The 18,769-nt window shown below is 38.7% G+C and overlaps 2 protein-coding genes across 6 annotated transcripts in view; both read right to left on the bottom strand.

Moving 5' to 3' along the window:
• Positions 1-723: 723 nt before the first annotated feature.
• LOC134619974 (interleukin-13 receptor subunit alpha-1-like) lies at positions 724-10,467 on the bottom strand. Its single transcript, XM_063465805.1, has 10 exons — positions 10,368-10,467; positions 8,428-8,582; positions 7,288-7,453; positions 7,076-7,175; positions 6,542-6,693; positions 6,301-6,434; positions 5,972-6,104; positions 4,969-5,068; positions 1,825-1,909; positions 724-1,745 (listed from the first exon to the last, which is right to left on the bottom strand). Exons 1-10 carry the CDS (start codon positions 10,432-10,434, stop codon positions 1,653-1,655), a joined length of 1,185 nt encoding a protein of 394 aa, XP_063321875.1. The 5' UTR covers positions 10,435-10,467; the 3' UTR covers positions 724-1,652.
• A 2,496-nt stretch (positions 10,468-12,963) lies between these two features.
• dock11 (dedicator of cytokinesis 11) overlaps positions 12,964-18,769 on the bottom strand; it is a 95,446-nt gene continuing 89,640 nt past the window's right edge. For 4 of the 5 annotated variants that reach the window (XM_063470229.1, XM_063470230.1, XM_063470231.1 and 1 more), the window contains one exon: positions 12,964-13,611. In XM_063470229.1, coding sequence (XP_063326299.1) covers positions 13,522-13,611 — 90 coding nt within the window. In that variant the 3' untranslated portion in view covers positions 12,964-13,521. Of the gene's footprint in view, positions 13,612-18,038; positions 18,058-18,769 lie in introns of all 5 variants that reach the window. The other variant, XM_063470233.1, reaches the window with a different exon arrangement.

Below are 18,769 nucleotides of genomic sequence, written 5' to 3'. Positions count from 1 at the left end.
TTTTGTTTGCTATGACTTCACAGCAGCCAAAAAGGGAAAAATAGGTTGAGCATTAAAAAAATGATAAAAAACCCAAACTCAGTGTCATATAAGCTTTAGAAAGAGTGTTAATTTTCTGCCCTTCGTCACTTACATCATGAGATCCTGTTTCAGTGCTCATACAGGAACCTGACTATTGTTTTAAGAACAAGCTGAAAAACTGAGCTTCTGTACTTATCCTCAGGGAGTATCTCCCTGCAACCACCAAGTTAGTCTACAATGGGTATGATTTTTTTGTTACTGTCTTTCAGGAACAAAAACATGTTAATGATTTAGGTTAATACCTGCCCACTGAAAATACACACATCCAGATGCTGAGACAAGCTGCTCATTTCTGTTTGAGCAACTATTACAAGAAAGGCTGAGCGGGTTCCACGTTATCACATCCAAAACACAGATCAACACACGTTTCCCTCCCCCAAAAAAATCCATGTTTTTAATCTCTCTCAAAAAGTCTCTAAAGCTCAAAAGATATGTTGGAAGCCCCCCATTTCCCCTAGAGCTACTTTGGACTTCACCTTCCTTCCTTCCTTCCTTTTCAAGGAAGAGCATTTCCCTCTCAAGGTGATATTTCCATTTGGTTGTGTTAAATGCCAAGTCAAAATAGCGCTACACAGAGTTGACAGTGTGACGTCGAAGTTTGTAATTATTTTATTATATGTTCAGATGTTTACAGTTCTTGGAGTACTTACATCACTTCTCTCTTTACAAAGTTTGAAAGTTTTGTACAAAGACAGAAAACTCTTAATGCCACATCGAAGGTCTTTTATACAGCTTAACTTTAGTAAGAAAATGCCATCCAAAATGTGTCTGCCAGCAGAGTTCATGCAAGTGAATATTTAGACGGACAAGGTGAAAGTTCTTTTCACATGCACCAACAATGGTAAAACAGAAGTATACGTAGGCTGTCGCAGTCACCCAGCACTAAAGCCCAGCAGTGTGCTCTCATCCCGAGGTGCTTTCTACAGTTTGGGGCTGAGGCGTACGCTTTTCTGCTACCAAAACCTTGCATCCTAGTTAATTTCCTGCGCAGCTGACTCAGGATGGCAGTCAAATTTTCATTTGTACAAATAAGGTTCATGTTGTGACAAGATTACATTTGTTTTTCTTTCCATTTTATAAGTTAGAGCAGATATCCAGGGAAAAGTCAGCTCTTGTTACCACTAGAACTGTTTCCAGATTAATCAGCCTCCTCTGGTCTTCTCTTTCCAACGGGAATGCAAAGCCTCCCCTTATCTTCCTCTGCCTCAGCATGAGGATATCAATCCCGGTCACATTTCTGGGTCCACGGTCGGGCAGCTTTTCTGAAGCAAATTCCGAAGATTTACTGCATTTCTTTATCCTGTCCACAGCACGCTCAATCAGCGTGGATCTGCACTGTCCCACAGAGTTACTTATTAGCAGGTGAAATTCCTTTTTATGCAAACACGGACACAGGTGTTCACCAGTGCAGCAGAGGTGACACACAGTACACGTCAGACCTGCAACAGGTATGAAACTTTCAACCGAAAAAAGGCAAGTGAAACTAAATGTTTTCAACCTGCTGTTAAGTTACTATGTACATGTTCCTTCAAGTCCACCTGCACTGCGAGCATTCCTCCGAACATGTATGATTAGGAGTTTTCCTGAGGAACCGTGTTTTCAGATACAAGGGTGATGTGCTCAGTGGGCTCTGGCACCGGTGTGTACAGATTTCCAGGGATGGGCTGAAAAACACAGCAGTGTAAAAATGAGTATTTATGAGGACAGAGCATTTGACTAGACTTTTTTTTTCCAAGTATATACCTTAGAATCTCTGTTTCCAGTCATCATCATTTCCTTGAATATTGTTGAAGGATCAGGTATCCTGGGACAAAAGATTTCCCTGTTCCTGCAACACACACACACACACACAAAAAACCCCAACACATCATGTTTAGGCGTGACTCTGACACTGGAAATACCTTGGAAGTACCTTGTGGTGTGAAATCATGTTACACAACGTCATATGGAAAATTTAAACCATCATTCAAATACTTAGAACAAACTTTTCAGGGAAGTAGTACAGATACCTGCAAGTTCTTTCATTGATTTCAAGAACCAAAAGTGAGAACTAGGTTTCTTTGGTTTTTATTCCAGTATTTTAGCCAGGTAAGATAACACCAACTGAGATTCAAAGCAGAGTCGTTTTTATGTCTTGAAGTGAACCAATTCACCTTCTCCAAGAAAACAGCAGCAGAAAAGGAAGATGGTGGAGTTCGTGTAAAAAACAGGGACTCTTTGAAGGTCTAGTGTTATTTCTGTGTGTCTGCATGTTTGCTGTTTTATCAACATTTATTATAAATCTGGATTTCTTACAAGACAGTGTCTACAGGAGTATATAGTTTTTATTTTTGTCATTAATTCTTATCAAGAAAAATATTATATTTTTATTTAAGTATTTAACTAATTGTTAAAGATCTTAAATCTTATATGAAAACATGTTGCACCTTTTACATGTTTCACTGGCATTCAGTCAGGAAAAACAACACAAGCAGAGCATGTCAGGTGAACTGTAAAAAGCAGACCTCTCTCTCCTCAAACATGCATGCTTGGACCCATCCTTTACACCACTGCCATCTTGTGGCCACCAGTGGATATGTTCTCTGGAAGCAGAATTAACACTGAAGCCACTGAAATCTGGACGGGTAGGTGTTCAGCAGCTTCCAGTTGGTTGGTTTTTTGTACATGTGCATTGTGGGTAAATCTTTGGTGTTTGATGGAAGACTGACAAGAGATTAGCATGCTAGCTAAGCTGTTGCTGGCTCTGCTTTCACTGCAATGAGATCAGTTACCAGAAATAAGAGTTGTGGAAATAAGAGTTAGCGCTCTCATTTATCATTGTAAGAGAAAAGTTTTTTTTCTTAGTGACCACTTTGGCCAACATGCGTGATGTAAGAAACTTTTAAATTTAATAAAGTTAAGCAAGCTGACCAGGTGATGGTTCTACCGGCACTTTCAGATTAATATCTCTGAGAAACCCCCTGGTTGACTTAATGCACAATTAAACCAGCTATTTTACTAATACAAAACCTTCATTTTTCATTAATTATTTAATCCCACCGTAGATATTTTCTTAAATCAATTCTCTGATTCTTTTTGAATAGATAAATATTAAAATACATTTTAAAATCATGATGAAAACCTATGATTTGATAGGATATGAGGCATTCGTGTAGATTAAACAGAATATGTATATGAAAGAAAGTGTTTAGAATAAGCCCAACCTTAAATATCTGCAGCAATAATATTAATTCATATAGCACTGATGGAAAACATATTTCTGCAAAGTAAATCCTTTGATTTTTGATACTTTATGTGCAATTTTACAGTAATACAGTTTCATGTGAAGTATTCTTTTGCTACTTTTGCTAAAGCAGCAGTTTTAAAAAGTCCTTCACTCCTCATTACCTGCTAGTACTAAATAGTTAGATAACTATAGTAGTAATAAAATATTAAAATTCTATAGCCAGGATGAGCGCAGAAAGAGGCTGTCACAGCAGTATGTTTTGTAACTTGAGATGTTCCCACAGCTACGATATGAAGCTCCAGTATTAGATAAATATTATTTCCAACTATGGATCATGCACAGCTAGTCGAGTAGGTCCATGAATACAAATCCACAGCTGGGAAATGGCAGAGTAGGTCATATTTTTACCTATTTTATCAATGCAGCTCTACCTGACACACCAGTCTGTGGTGCTGGGAGAATCACTTTAGGTCTCAGCTAGAGCCTGACTGTTTTATCAGCAGGTCAGTATAACCAGCTGACATTAGCTACTTGCCTATCTATTAGCATTGGCATTAATAGCAGCCAATAAATGACACATGGGAAAAAACACCCCATAACCATGCCATGATATAACAGAGTTTCTTCACCAGAGGGCACTCTGAATCTTCCCTCTTGGCAACACTCCACAAACACAACAACCAGCTTATCCAGAGTCATGTAGAGCACAAAAGAGTAAATAAGTGACTACATAAATGTAAAAGAAATCTATTTACGTTTTGACAACAAACAGAATATCTGATTTTTAAAATACCAAATATGAATATCAGTTTTAAAGATCCTGTATAGGCCAGGCTCTAGTCTGAACCTTTATTATTTTACCCTGCCAAAAGATTACGCCACAGACTCAATAAAGTTATGATATAAAAATGTGTGAAAGCTTTTCTTAGAGTAAATAAACTAAGCTGCTAAGTCATATGAGTTCATAGCACTATGGGAGGTTATAGTGCTTTCACTTCTGCTGTGTCTGTGTGTATAAAGGCACAATCTGGCAGGAGAGGGTGAGAGGTTTTTAATCATTTGGGCCTATGACTAAGCCTTCTGCTATTTGCTACGTGTTTGCTGCAGGCCACACCTACCTGCCTGCGGCTACAGGTGGGGCAGTTTTGTCAACTTTTCCACTCAGAGGCATCGTCATTCTGTTTACTGATTAAACACCAGTCCTCAAGAGTAGCCACTCGCCATGGTCTATCAATTCTATTATCTTCTTTTCTTATAAAATCAAATTACACCAAAATCACATCAGGAGATATTTTTTTAAGACTACATGAAAAGCAAAGCGAAACTCAGCCCTCTCCCCGGGGGCAAACATTTACTGACAGTGAGGAGGGAGAAAAAAACTTTTACAAGAAGAAACCTCCTCAGGTAGCTCCCATAGTAGTGTTTATTTGGTTAACTGTTGCTTGACAGACGCAGTAGGAGAAGCTTCTTTTGACATTAATCTTTTAATGTCTCTCTGAGTGCAATGAGGCTACTGCACAAATCATTCCTGACATTCACTAAATCAACTCAACAATACTGTATGCTGTGCAAAATAATTGTTTAAAACATGGATTTTGCAAAACCTGCACTTGCACACAAACATTCACTTTTGCCACTCTGAAAATGGTTCTGGCACATACCTCTGGAAGCAGTAGCAGGACAGAATGACGCAGACAGAAAGAATAATTGGGACGACGATGGCGATCACAGTCAGCATCTCATCTGGAGACCTATTCTCCCCTGGAGTGAACAAGAGAGACTTCCTGGTAAAGCTTTTAGGAGATTTTCAACCTTTTTGCACATTGTGTTGCACATAATATTGTGTATCACAGTGGTTTGCTAGTGTATAATTTCTAATTGATGATCCCAATTCAGTGCTCCAAAGTTTCCAAACAATAAGTTTTGTAAATTCATTTTAAAATGTGCCATTAGACACGATGGAGAACAGCTAAAAAGCAAGGCTGTATAGAGCTTTCACTAGCTAACAGATAGCTCAACCACCCATCACATGAATGCTGGGATTTTCTGCTTTTAGCCGTGTTCCTGTTGTACAACATAGCTCGAATATGTGAGCCAGCACCTGCAAAACTCTTTTTTTTGTAGCACGGTGCACTGCAACATCAGACACAGGCATTTTATTTATTTATTTGTTTTATGGAGTGTGTTAGATTAATGTGTGATCCTTAAAATATACTGTTTAGGATACAACAGTGTGTGTGACTGTTTCTTATTAAGAGTTTTGCAGAATTTGTTGCTTTGATTCCTTGTTGTCCAAGTGGCTGTGAGTCATTTTCTTGTAAATTAAAAAGAAAAAAGTTCCTAATGTTGATGAGTCATTATTAAAATGACCCGACTTTACCCACCCACAGAACTTTATACACTAATTGGTGCATTTCCGATTGCAGCCTTACACTGATTTGGCCTACATTACAATATCTGCACCAACATGTAGTTTGACACAAAATTTATAGATGAAGTGAAACTTTAATCATTGAATCAATATGCTGTCAGTGATGTGATTAGTACATGATGAAAACATGAACATACAACTCTGTGTGCACATCATGGGATCGCTTGATAATGTAGATATAATTATTTAAATATACTCGTAGTAATAATTAGTAATACTGGTTAGACAGTTACCGTGAGTTATGACTTCACTGAGGTCACTGGACACTAAGATGCAGTATCGAACAGTCTGCACACTGTATTGGAATTTGTATTGGCAGTTTTTGTTATAGGTGATATTCAGAGGTGGCTCTATAGTGTGGAGAGTCTGAAAAATAAGAAGCACACAAAACCCATGTTGCACTTTGTCAGTATGGAACAACTGTAGCATTGACATAATATCTGGATTTAAGACAGACAAATATGATTTTTTTTTTCTGATATTTGATATAAATGTTCAGCTATGAGATTATTCCAGTGTCTCATAAAACACTTAAGCAGAACGTCACAATGTGAGAACTTACTTTGACGTTACTGCACTCTGTGATGCTGACACTATAGTTTAATTTACATTTTCCAACAGCCGGACCTGGATGTTCCCATGTCAGGGAGAGTTTGCCTTCATCTTCTGCGATATTCATCTTTGGTAAAGGTGTCACTGAGGAGATAACGAAACACTGGTTAAAAAAAACCACCTTAACATTTCATATTCATTTCCACAGTTTGGAATGACATTAACAATAAAAAATTAAAAATAACACCAACCAAATTTAGGTTTGAGGGTGTTGCGTCCAGTTTCAGTCTCCACGAGCACATAGATGCCTAATTCAAGATTATTCACGTTTAGATAACAAACATCCTTTTCATGGCTGGTGGACCAATCACATGCTCTGATTTGATCATGTTTCTCTGAAGTCCTGTAATGACAGAATGAGGAGTTAACAAGAGAAGTGAAAAACTTAAAAAGCTTTTTCACTTCAGCCAGTGACTCAGATTATGGCTCATGTAATTCCTTCAAAGTTCCCAGATTAACATTCAGCTGTCCAACATTAGTCCAATATTTGGGTAAATAATATCTGATATTTTGGATTGACTGCGCAAATAAAAGTCTTCACTCTGTAACATCCATACATAGAGTACTGCTATAGAAATGTATTGCAGTAGTTCATTTTCACAGAACCCCTGACTAATGATGTGCTGATTCACGGCACTAATCCTATAATTGTTCTTTAGATAGAATTTCACTCCACACAGAGACTGAATTTCATTTCATGTGTTGTTTGCAGCTTTTATGCTCACCTGTAGAAGATGTTCAGCTTGACTGACTCATTGACTGGTTTCCAGAAACACTTTGTTCTCTTAGACTCAAGTGAACATCTGAAGTCCGTCACCAATGTGGCTGTAAGTGCAAAAAAAGAATTAAGTCACATACATACATATATTAAAAAAAAACCTAATTCTAGAAGGACTTAAGTTATTATATATCAGCATTTTAGCTTTCTGGTACTTACGGCGGGGCTTTGTAGTTTTAATGGTTTTGATCACAGGTCTGCTTTTCTTCCAGTGACTACACTCAGGATCTAGAACAGCTTGAATGCTGATATTCCAGTGATCAGAGTGTGTATCTTCTGTGAAGTACTTCACTGGGATATTATTAACCAGGCTTCGGAGCCCTGACTGGAAAAATAAAATAAAAAATTAGTGAAATTTAAATAATTCTTAGTTCTCCAGCACTCTGTCTGATATCTACTTTAAGGGCACTTTATTTTCATAAATAGAAAACATATTTTTAGATAAATGCCGTTTTTTTGGTTTTTTTTTAACTTAACTTTGGGGTTATTTACAGCGCTGTATTGTTCAATATAAATGATGTTTTATTTATTTATTTATTTTTACTTATCAGGTCAATAAATTCACCATTGTGAAAAACTATAATTTGATTAATATTGTGTTTGTTTTCATACTGTTAATAAACATGTTTGGACTAATTTGCCATACGTTTGATGATAGTAGGTTTATGGTACATGAAAAAAATGCCAGATAGGTCAAGTGGATATTCTTTATAGATTTGAAAGCTGTCATTACCTATGGATAAAACAGTTATTAATAAGAACTAAGACCAAATACATTTGTAGATCTTCTTTTCTTTGGCTGCTTCCATTAGAGTCTACCACACCAGATCATGTACCTGGATCTCACCCTATTTCTAGCACCCTCCTCTTTCCCACCAACCCTCTGTATCTCCTCAACGGACCTGCTCTGAGGTCCTCCTCTTTTCCTCCTGTCTGGGAGCAACATGTTCAGCATCCTTTGTCCAGGATTTTGGTAATGACCATTTTTAAGAGCCGAGTGTAAATGAATGAGGGAATAAAAAAATGCACACGGCCGTTTCACAAAACGCTACCATTAAAGTAGCGCTCAAACCTGTTACAGGAGGTATGACACTGTTGAGAAACACACTGACCAGACTGAGGTACTAAATCCTGGGCTTCCCATAATCCAACTCACTAGCTTTATTTCAAAGCCCACTATTATAACTGAGTAAAATTAACTTTATTTTTAAAATTAATTATGTTTCTCTTTAGGTTAAAACTTTGTTTCACCAATCTAATGTCAGCCTGTCTCACTGCTGGCTTTCAGTTCCATATTACCTCAACTGACTGTGGTAGTCCATATCTCAATACTTCATATTTGACTGTACAGTTTTTCGGGAGATTGTCCGGCTTCTTCCAGGACCAGGACACGTTCACTTGAAATTGGTCATCCCACCTATATGTCACGTCTGTTGGTTCGGGAAGTTGATAATCTGCAGGTATAAGAAGAGCTGTTACTCCCAGCTTTGCATAAATGATCAATGCTGTTCAGAAACGATCGCAGTGGGCTAACACCGAAGCCAGAAATGACATTTCCCACGAACTCTTTCACAACACTCGCTGCTGTCTGCAATCAGTTCCTTGTGCCACTCATTGTGACACTGATGTGTTTTGTAATACCTCGGACTGAAGCTGAAGATTGTAAAGCTGTAACTGTTGTCATCATTATACATCATTACATGTATAATTTTTTTGTGCTTTTGATATTCAATAATGGTAGTTGATTGGCAGTAATTTGGGAAAGTCATCTCCAAAAACAGATGATCAGATTTATTACCAGCAAACTCACGGAAAATGTCATTCTTGCAGGGTTATCCTGCAAGAATGCACCTAGGAACACCTAGGAAAAATGAAATCATTTAATTGCGCCAAATCAGGGAAATATCCAGCATGAAAATCACCTGACTGTACATGAACTGGAGAACATGCCTCACATTCCCCCTCCACCTCTGTTTTTACTATTAGATTGGTTGGAAATGCTCTTGAATCATATGCAAAATGTCCTGGGCACCACCCACACATGGAGTGTTAGGGTGTAGTAAAATGCGCTGATATCCACACTGGGCATGGGAAAGGACAGCAGTGATTCCTAGTATTTTTTTTAAACACATGATTATAAATATGAATGTTTCATTTTAAATTCATTTGTCATAAAAATGAATGCATCTTTGGATTTATCTTACAATCATACAATAAAGTGCAGCTGCTCAGCGTTGAAAATGTGACGCTGACGTTTTCTTCGGATTACAGTATATGTGCACAGGCTTTTTATGCAAAGTGACGCAACATAATGGGGGATATCATATCTTAGACAGATGTCCTGGAATCAAAAATAATGGAGGAGATGATTTAATTTAAATTCTATGAGACATGCTTTTAAATTTTGCCTCAGCTCTGTCGTTGCGACATTTTCACTTGCGCAGGTTCCCCCGCAACTTGTCGCTGGTTGCGCTGCGCACCTGTACAGTGAAAGACAACCTCTTTAAGCGCAAACTAACCGTTAAGGTGCACTTGGTAAAATCGAGGGAGACTGAGTGAAGTCATAAGAATAAGAAATATACTCTGAATTTATACTCAAACAGAAAGACATCAGCGAATGTGTTCCAAAGAGCTCTCTGAATTAGCCAGATCCTTGGAGATAACTACCCTAACCCACCGATGTCAAGTTTAATGTGCTTTCCAATTCGTTTACTCATAGCAATAATTCATTACATGCCAATAATAATAACAATAATAATAATAGTAATAATACCACTAAATGTAATAGGGTCAAGACCCTTAAAGTAACACTTCACCAAGTGCTATTAGTGCAGCGGAAAGGAAAAGCTCCTTGAAGAGGAAGAAACCTCAGGGTGGGATTCCCGGATAAGGTGAGAGGAAAGCGGAGACAGAAATAACTATAAATAAATAAAAATAAAAATACACACATTTAAAATTAAAATATTATATGACTTATGCGTTAATTTATTATTTTTTACAAGGGCAAAAACACACAAACTATAACCACAAAAGTGCTTTAATTTAATTGGCTAATAAAGAGCAAGCTGTTAGAGAGCCCGAGACGCTCGGTTAACGAATAACGCGCGTGCGTCTAAAACATGCTAATTAAAGTCTGGTTTGACGGGCTGTGTACGCTCACTGACAGGTTCACTTTAACCGAATAATTTTTGAATGTAGACTATTATTAAAACTGGGAGAGCAACTAATGAGTGTTTTACCTGCTTTACAGTTGAAAGTCATGGTGGTGGCGCAGAGAAAGATGAAAAACCGCTGAGCGACAGTCATGTTGCCTCCAAGCGTCCCGGACTTTATTCCTGGAAGCGTTTGAGGAGCTCGTTTGATTCCCTCTAGGAATCCAAGTAGAAAATAAATGTATATATATCTATGTAAAAGGAAAAAATACCGGCGACAGACCGTCTAGGTTAAAAGAAAAAAATGTTTTTCTAAAAAGTGAATGGAAACAGGGGGAAACGAGAAAACGAAGCCAAAACTCCAGCTACACCTTAAATGTCTCCGTGCCTACTGAACCTTACCGGGAAGGTCGGGGCGGAGTTGTTTCGAGTGGGAGGAAACTGTAATGACAGCGAAGCTACGACATGTCACGGAGTGAGAATGCGTAAGCAGCCTCGGTTACCAAACGCTGTCGGAAGCGGGAATCCAGCGTCCATACAACAAATCGTTTTGGGGAAAAAAGGAAGCTGCTCCCGTCGCTCTCTTAATGGGGGCAAGATTACGCATGCGTGTGATCTTAAGTGCGATATATCAAACCGCAAGTGTCCATCCATTCCTCCAGGAAGTCGTCAGGCCCTAAATGAGTCTGTGAATCATTAAGCTTATTATCTATGTGGTAATGGCTTTATGCTGCAACAAACAATATAGAGTGGGCCAAACTGATAACACGGGTGCAGGAAAGACCAAGAAAAACATAGGGTAGATAGTTGTGTTAGACTTCAGATTTATTCGGTTATGGGTCAAGCTCAAAGCCTCCGTGGATGATATTAGACCAAATTAATGCTACAGTATGCATTGTGGTTGTAAAGAAAACGCTTTGCTGAAAACTTTGTGGTGGATTTCGCCTGTTTCAACATGCAGAAAGCAGCCGGTGGTTGAAAGGGGAACAAGCAAACCCCAGCGAGGGTTTCCAAAGAGCGCACGAAGCCTGAAACACCAAAACCTCTGAGCGAGCTGCTGCTGCGACACTTCAGGTGTGGTATGATACATGTGATAGTATAATCAAGCCATAAACCCTGTTTCTCTTTAGGGCAAGCAGAATCGAGTGTGCAGACAAAAGGCATACATTTTTTGTTTGTTTAAAACTTCGGGGAGCTGTACGTGCAGTGATTTGTGAATAATTTCATCATCTACGTCTTCATGCATTTGGAAAGTTTTATCATGATCGTCTCATGTAGGATTTGTTCCAGGCCTCATTTCATGATGGCCCAAGTGTTTTGAACAAGGAGGCTTGCTGGCAGGCAGTGTCACACCTAACAACTTTTTTTTTTTTTTAACTTATGAAGCGAGGCTGGTGGTATATATGAGGAATGTGGTTTGGTACTGTCTTGGTGAAATATGTTTTCTCTTAAAAAATGTTGCTGACATTAAATGAGCAAAAAGCAAATTTCTCATTTCATCATTTGATTCAGTTACTGACAATTATTTTTTAAACAGCCTTTTAAATAATATCCCGATGATTGGGTTTTGCTTCTATCTACACTGGACACAGCCTGTATACACTCCTCCTGTGCTTTCCCAGCTGTGATGGAAATGAAAATGTTTTAGGAGATTGTTTATGTTGGCTTTAAAAGACCAGTGTGGCGTCCTCAGCCACATCTGCAGAGAAAGAATGTATGAGAGATACTAAAAAAGCCCTACAGAGATTTTTTTCAACTACTGTCTTTAAGTTCAAACATCATTTTAGGCAAACGCAGTGAGTATTTTTCCCCCCACAGGTTTTATTGAAAAAGGGATTTTACAAAGGAAGTTTGACAAGCAGCTTCACCTCAGTAAACAATGCAATAAAAATGACAAACAGAAATCTCTTCTAGGACGGATTCTGGACCGACAAGAGTCCAAAAAAGTGGCTATATAATACACCATACATACAGTACATATAAACATACATGGATACAGAGTTCATTTTACAGCTGTTGACAAATTATGTACATCTGCTTAAATATTATTTATCTGTCTGCTAATTTCAGTGTAGCACTTGTGAAATACTGTGAATAACCAGCATGTGAGGCTTCTTATTACTCAAGATAAAGGAGTCTTTTCAGAAGACAGAGCACAAAGGCACTGGATCCAAAATCAGGTCTTTAATAACTCAATGCACTGAAGTAAATCTCATCACAACGCTGTCATCGCTTTGTCAATTTCTCATTTCAAATGTCCAAAAATAATAATATTTCAATGATTGTTTTCAAGCTGTAATAGAATTAGCAATCTATATTATGCATTCACGCACGCACAGTCCAGAACACTGTTACTCCATAGGGATTTTGTTTTGTCTTAACAACGCACTTGACAACTTTTAAACTACACAAGCCACTCTTGTCAGCAGATTTATTCCAACCCTGAGCTCTGTCTTGTCTTCGCTGTGACTTTGGAGCAGTCACAAGAGGCCTGCCATTGAATAAACATGGTAGTAACTTTGCCCTGACGCTCTATAAGCTGCTGCTCTTTAGTCGTGACTTATCTGTTTATCACCTTCTCCTCAGTCGTCAGGAATGCGCTGCTAGCACATAAACATGAACCCTTTGCCAGGCAGAGTCTCGCAATGCTTTCGGTTAGAGTGCCTTTTATAAAAGAGTTGAACTAGTTGAGCCGGTATGGTAGCACGAAACCTCTCGCCACAAACACTGAGACGCAAACTAAAGGTGCTACTGTCTTTAAAAAGGTGACTCAAGTTGTAAAAGTTGGGACGGAGCGTGGTGTCCTGCATAGATCTAAAGGGCGGCATTGCAAATAGAAAATAGAAAAACTGTTTAACCAGCAGTCAGTCCGGCAGTTTGCTGTAAAGGTGGGGGGAAAAAAAAGTGCAATGCAGCCGAGCGTAACACCTAAACCTGACATGCAGACACGTAAATGGTGTTGCTGTAATACATTCTCAGAATTACTGCTGCTGTGGTTTGAGGACTAAATCTGAGTGCTGTGCCGCAAGCTGTTACCCCCACCATCCACTGCACATCCAGCAAAGATGCCCTTGATAGCCAAATGGCATCTTCACCAGGGGGAATGTTTTGGCATGCATAGCTGGGCAGATTTGCACTGACAAATTCCCTGTTATAAACCAATCCAGGTCCTCAAGGGAGACGTGCAAGGATATACAGAAGTGTGGGTGGCCGCAAGAGACAGAGGGTGGTGTGCAGGAGGTCAACCGAGGTCAGTGGACGTCCCGCTGATGGCACGGAACACATGGAGGGAGTTCTGTAGTAGCGATCGCATCATATCCTCCGGGTATATCTGGGGTCAAAGCAAAACAAAAACACAATCAGTGTCAGACACACACTTTAAGTACTGTGAGTTAGTGTTCTTCACATGCAAGCTGAGTGCATACTAAAGCTGGACTTTATAGTACTGCACAGTGGCCTACACCAGCGGTCCCCAACCCCCGGGCCACGGAGTCGTTTGGTACCGGGCCGCAAGAATTGAGGCTCGGGTGTGAAATTTATGGTTTTCAGAGTTTTTATCGTTATTTTTTTAATAGTTTCTATCTTTAACTCGGTTTCCCTGGGTCTTTTCCTGTGTGTTATGAATAAATCTTTTTTTGGTACAGGTACTGGTTTTATTTTGTTGTATTTATCCGCGACACCTTAAAGGCCGGTCAGTGAAAATTTTGTCGGACATAAACCAGTCCCTGGCGCAAAAAAGGTTGGGGACCGCTGGCCTACACCTGCACCCCTCTGCTCTCACCAGAGACTAAGGTCAGAATTTTGGCCCTAATCTTCAACAGTGGGGTACTTTTCATCAAATGCAAAACGTTTCAGAATGTACTGAGGCAATACACAGACTGTGAGAGCTATGAAAATGCGAAAATGGCATAAGTCTGCACTGGCAGAATAATGGCTTAATGGCACTGTGAGCAAGCTAGATACATTTACAGGATAAAACTTTATGTTTAACGGATGCATTATTCCATGGTTGATCAATAAACTGTGTTTATGAAGCATATTAATTCCAAGCAGCAAAAACACAGTTTTTGTGTACTGTGTTGCCACAAAGTGCAGATAGTTTTCTGAGAAGGTCATGCTGTAAAGTAGATTTAAAAAGAAAAATTAAAAAACAAAAATAACAGAATTAAAAAAAAAAGAAGACAGAAATAACACAAATAAAAACGACAATGGTAACAATGATGGAACAGCTACTTGATTAGTTGAAAGAAATAGTGAATAAAGTTGGTTTAGCTTCTTTTTTTTTAATGAGGTTGGAGAAGACCTGACCTCAGTGGGCAGTTGGTTCCAGCTATGGGCAGCACATTGGCTAAATCATCCCATTTAGTTTCAGCTCTGTGACCACTAGGTGACCAGATCTTGGAGATCTTAGAGGCGTACCACATCTGTATCCATTAAACATCTTAGTCATACATTTATGACACAAGCCATTTAATAATGTATCAACAACCAGTAAAATTTTATTTTTATTTTTAATTAAAAAAAAAAAAAAACTTTAAATTGAATTCTGTATTTTACTGGAAGCAATGCAGGGAGCTGAGAATTGCAGTGATATCCACTCTCGTCCTGGATTTTGTTAAAATTCTAGCTGCACCATTCTGGGCTAACTGTAAATGTCTAGCAGTCTTTTTAGCCAGGCCAATAAAGTCAACTCTATAAGAAATAAAGGCATGAATGAGCTTCTCTAGATCTTGCTGAGGACATAATCTCTCAGCTTAGCTACTTTTGTGAGATGCCAAAAAGCTGATTTAGTTACCCCAAAATGCTCAGTGAATCTAAGGTTCTCTTCCATGATTATTTTTCACGAGTTGCAATCGTGCATCCTTGTTGCCAAACAGGATAATCCCTTTTTTGTTTTCACTTTTCAAGGCACAAACATAGACAGCCAAATAAATCTGAATGATGTCACACAGAGGAAGTATATACAGATTAAACAAGAATGGTTCAAGAACAGACCCTTGTGGGACTCCATGCAGCATTAGTGTTTTCTGCAAAGTATCAATAAAGACAAAATAATCTATATAAAAAATAATAATTATACCTTCCAGGATATAAACTAAAACATCTAAGGATTGTTCCTGTGGGACCAACTGAATGTTATAATCTAATAGTATGTTATGATGTACAGTGTTGAATGCTGCGCTAAGATCTAACAGTACCAGGGTAGTCAGTCTCTCTGAATCCGTATAAAAGCAGTTTCTGTGATACTGATGAAAGCCTGATTGAAAAACACCAATGACAACAATTAATAACTATCAAGAAATTACTCATTTGATTAAAAAAAACTTTCTCAATAATTTTAGCAAAATAATAATCTCTGTTTTCAACTGGGGTTTGACAACTACAGTCTTTAATGATACAAGGAAAATGCCAGGATGGATGGAAGCATTCACAGTGTTCAAGAGCTTGGTGGCTATGCTGCTGTGGTACTATAAATCAAGCTTAACTTAAAACCGCAGCAAAGACATTGCTTTCTTTTAAGATGAAGCACCTAAAAATATATAATTAATTCTAAACAAATAGCATGAAAAGCGGACAACGACAGTCACAATTTCTAACTCTGTTGTTCATTGTGTATGGTTAGTGCTGCAACAAAACCATAAAACCAAAGAGTTCCTCTGCAGCAGAGTAGAAAAGGTTACTAGCCATTGTCAGGGCAGCAACACTGTGTACACTGTTACAGTCATGCATGTTCATATTAATCCTAAATTGCAATTAATGACGTCGGTATCTGTGCAAGACCTTTTAAAATGCTCCATTTCAGACTGTTTTTTGTTTTGTTTTTAAATCTTGGCTCTGTATGATGTCAGTGAGAACTCATCTTCTCAAGGACACAACTGCTCACAGAAGCCCCACCCACCTGCTGTTGAAACTTTATGTTTGAGAGAGGCATGCAATAAGAAGAAAGTAGGTTTAAAGTGAGAGTGTTTCACCAAGGCTCATGAGAAAAATAAGGATTTCTTTTTTGGCTTGTCCCGTTCGCTACTTTAACAATCAGAATTATTATCTGAAGGCCAAGAAAGATGCCCAATGGTGTTTTTCCCAAGTGGATCATTATGGCTTAAGGATTATTTTGTCTTGTGTCTTAATCCTGCCCAAAACCAGCAGATGGCCGCCCCTCCCTGAGCCTGGTTCTGCTGGAGGTTTGTTCCTGTTAAAGGGAGGTTTTTCCTTCCCACTGCTGCCAAGTGCTTGCCCCCAAGGGGTTTTCTCTGTATTATTGTAGGGTCTTTACCTTACCTTGAATACAGGCAATTTTTGTTGTGCTTTGGCATTACATCAAATTGAATTGAATTGAATTGTGATTTTAGGCAAAGTTGCTTTAGTAGAGTCCAAGAATGTAATAGGATTGCGATAGGTTCCCTTTGAATTTCCTTTGAAAGATTTGATATAGGGTGACATATATATTTCTAACATAAATAATATTAATATAAAAATAATAATATAATATTTATTAAAGAGGCCCAAAAATGGACATTGCAGCTCCTGTAATAAGTCGAAAACATCCGGTCATCCGTCATCCCAGTGAAAACTAAACAGTGGATGAGGGTGATGTGACTAAAATCTTCACTCTCAGTGAAAAAGGTTATGAAGAATAATGTCTTATCGACTTAAAATGCATGTCACTTTATTTATTTTATGAAAGATAAAATGCAACAACATGAAAATTACTTTAGCTAGCAGATATTCATCCAGGCACTGTCAGAGCTTTCATAAATCAGAGGAAGGTCGTCGACAGCTTGCCGCTACTATGATCTACTTCAGCCTCCACAGTTAGCGGTCCTCAACAAACTATGTCTAGGAATATTTACAAAAAAGGTGCAACAGTAAAGCAAACAAAACTAGAATATTTCTTGATTCTACAGATAATTCAGCAGTCAGTGAGGCTGCACAGCATCCTTCAGGTGTTTCCCCAGGTTCGGGTGTCTCCCTTCTATATCACAGCCAGCTGTCGATGACCTCGCAACAACAACAACAGCACCTCGCCTCTGACAGGATCAAAACGTTTACATTCACTGCAAAACTATATTTGTTTTATTCTAACGAAGATAGAAAACTTCCCACTAAAAACACACCCATGTGACATAAGACACAGAGGTGACAGATGGCAGCGACGTGGATGGTATGTTTGCCTAAAGTCTAGTTTGCTTGGGAATAATTCAGATGGCAGTAGATCCTTTTTTTTATCAGGATGCTGTTTTTACATATGCAGACACGCAAATAGTCAAACCTTAACCAGGACACCAGTGTGACTGTAAACAGGATTTGATTAAAGGCGTCTCTCATTTGCATTGTTTTCAGCGCCATCAGTAGCGCTAGTGATGACAAACCATTTCACGTCCCAGTGTGATCTGACAAGTTTGTCAAAGGAGGAAGTAACTGCGTGCAAAATGTGTCTCGTCTGCCAAACCACTTTTAACCTCTGAATGCCTTATAAAGATCTTTCCAGCTGAATGCATTTTATTTGACATTAAACTGCTGCATTTGTCGGATCCATTCCTTTTAATCCTGTTTTATTTCTAATTAGGACCTGACTATTAACCACCCAAGTATCGATTGCTGTTGGAATGTTTTTGGGGATCCAGATAAGTTTATTTAGATTACTTTTAGATTTAACCATAAGGTGTCTGGAAGAAATTAACCGCAAAAGTGCACAGTCATCATTAGTGTTAATCAAACACATACAAAATAACAAAATCACACACAGTCGCACGTTACCTTGGGTTTTTCCTTAAAGCTTAAGGCCAGCATAATGGAGAGAAAAAGTCAGACCAGTTAGGTTTGGTTACATCGGCAGGCACAAAAACAAATGAAAATGTGGCCTAACAATACCAACGGGATGTGTGGCAGCTGTGCAGCAATACATCATGACTTATCATTTACGGGAAGAGACGTCAAACTAATGCACACATGCGATGAGCAACACCGACCAGTTTTTTCATGCATAAAAACTCATTTATCGCTGTTACAGTTGCAACACAGACATGTTTCACAAGAGCCGACTCATCTGGTTTTTTAAGCCGAACATTTTTTGGTTTAGCCTAAATTCTACTATCAAGGATTTTGAAGACCGTGCAACTAGAAGGCAAAGGACACAAGCAGTGTTCTGTAACGCTGGGAATAATTTTTTCTAGGAACTGTTTCTTCCCACTGTCACTCATCACATCTCACTTCCAGTTTGGTTGTGCCCAGTGGTGAAAATGAGGAATCAAAAGTCTTCTGCTTCTGAAAACCGCTCTATGACTTATGTAACCGAAAGGGTCAAATAATCCTAACATACGCTTTCACGAAATCAGGTCTGTGTTCATGAAACCTAACTAGCATGGCTCACGTTGAATGATAAGCGCACCAGCATTCCCGTTTATATGGAGCATGAAGCACAATTTTCATTGCTGACCCTGACTAGAGTAACTCTGAATATCAGCCTAAAAACAGGCAGCTCGTTTGTG

This window comes from Pelmatolapia mariae, linkage group LG3_W (assembly GCF_036321145.2).
Source record: "Pelmatolapia mariae isolate MD_Pm_ZW linkage group LG3_W, Pm_UMD_F_2, whole genome shotgun sequence".
Taxonomy (NCBI): domain Eukaryota; kingdom Metazoa; phylum Chordata; class Actinopteri; order Cichliformes; family Cichlidae; genus Pelmatolapia; species Pelmatolapia mariae.
This window is presented reverse-complemented; position numbering and strand designations above follow the sequence as displayed.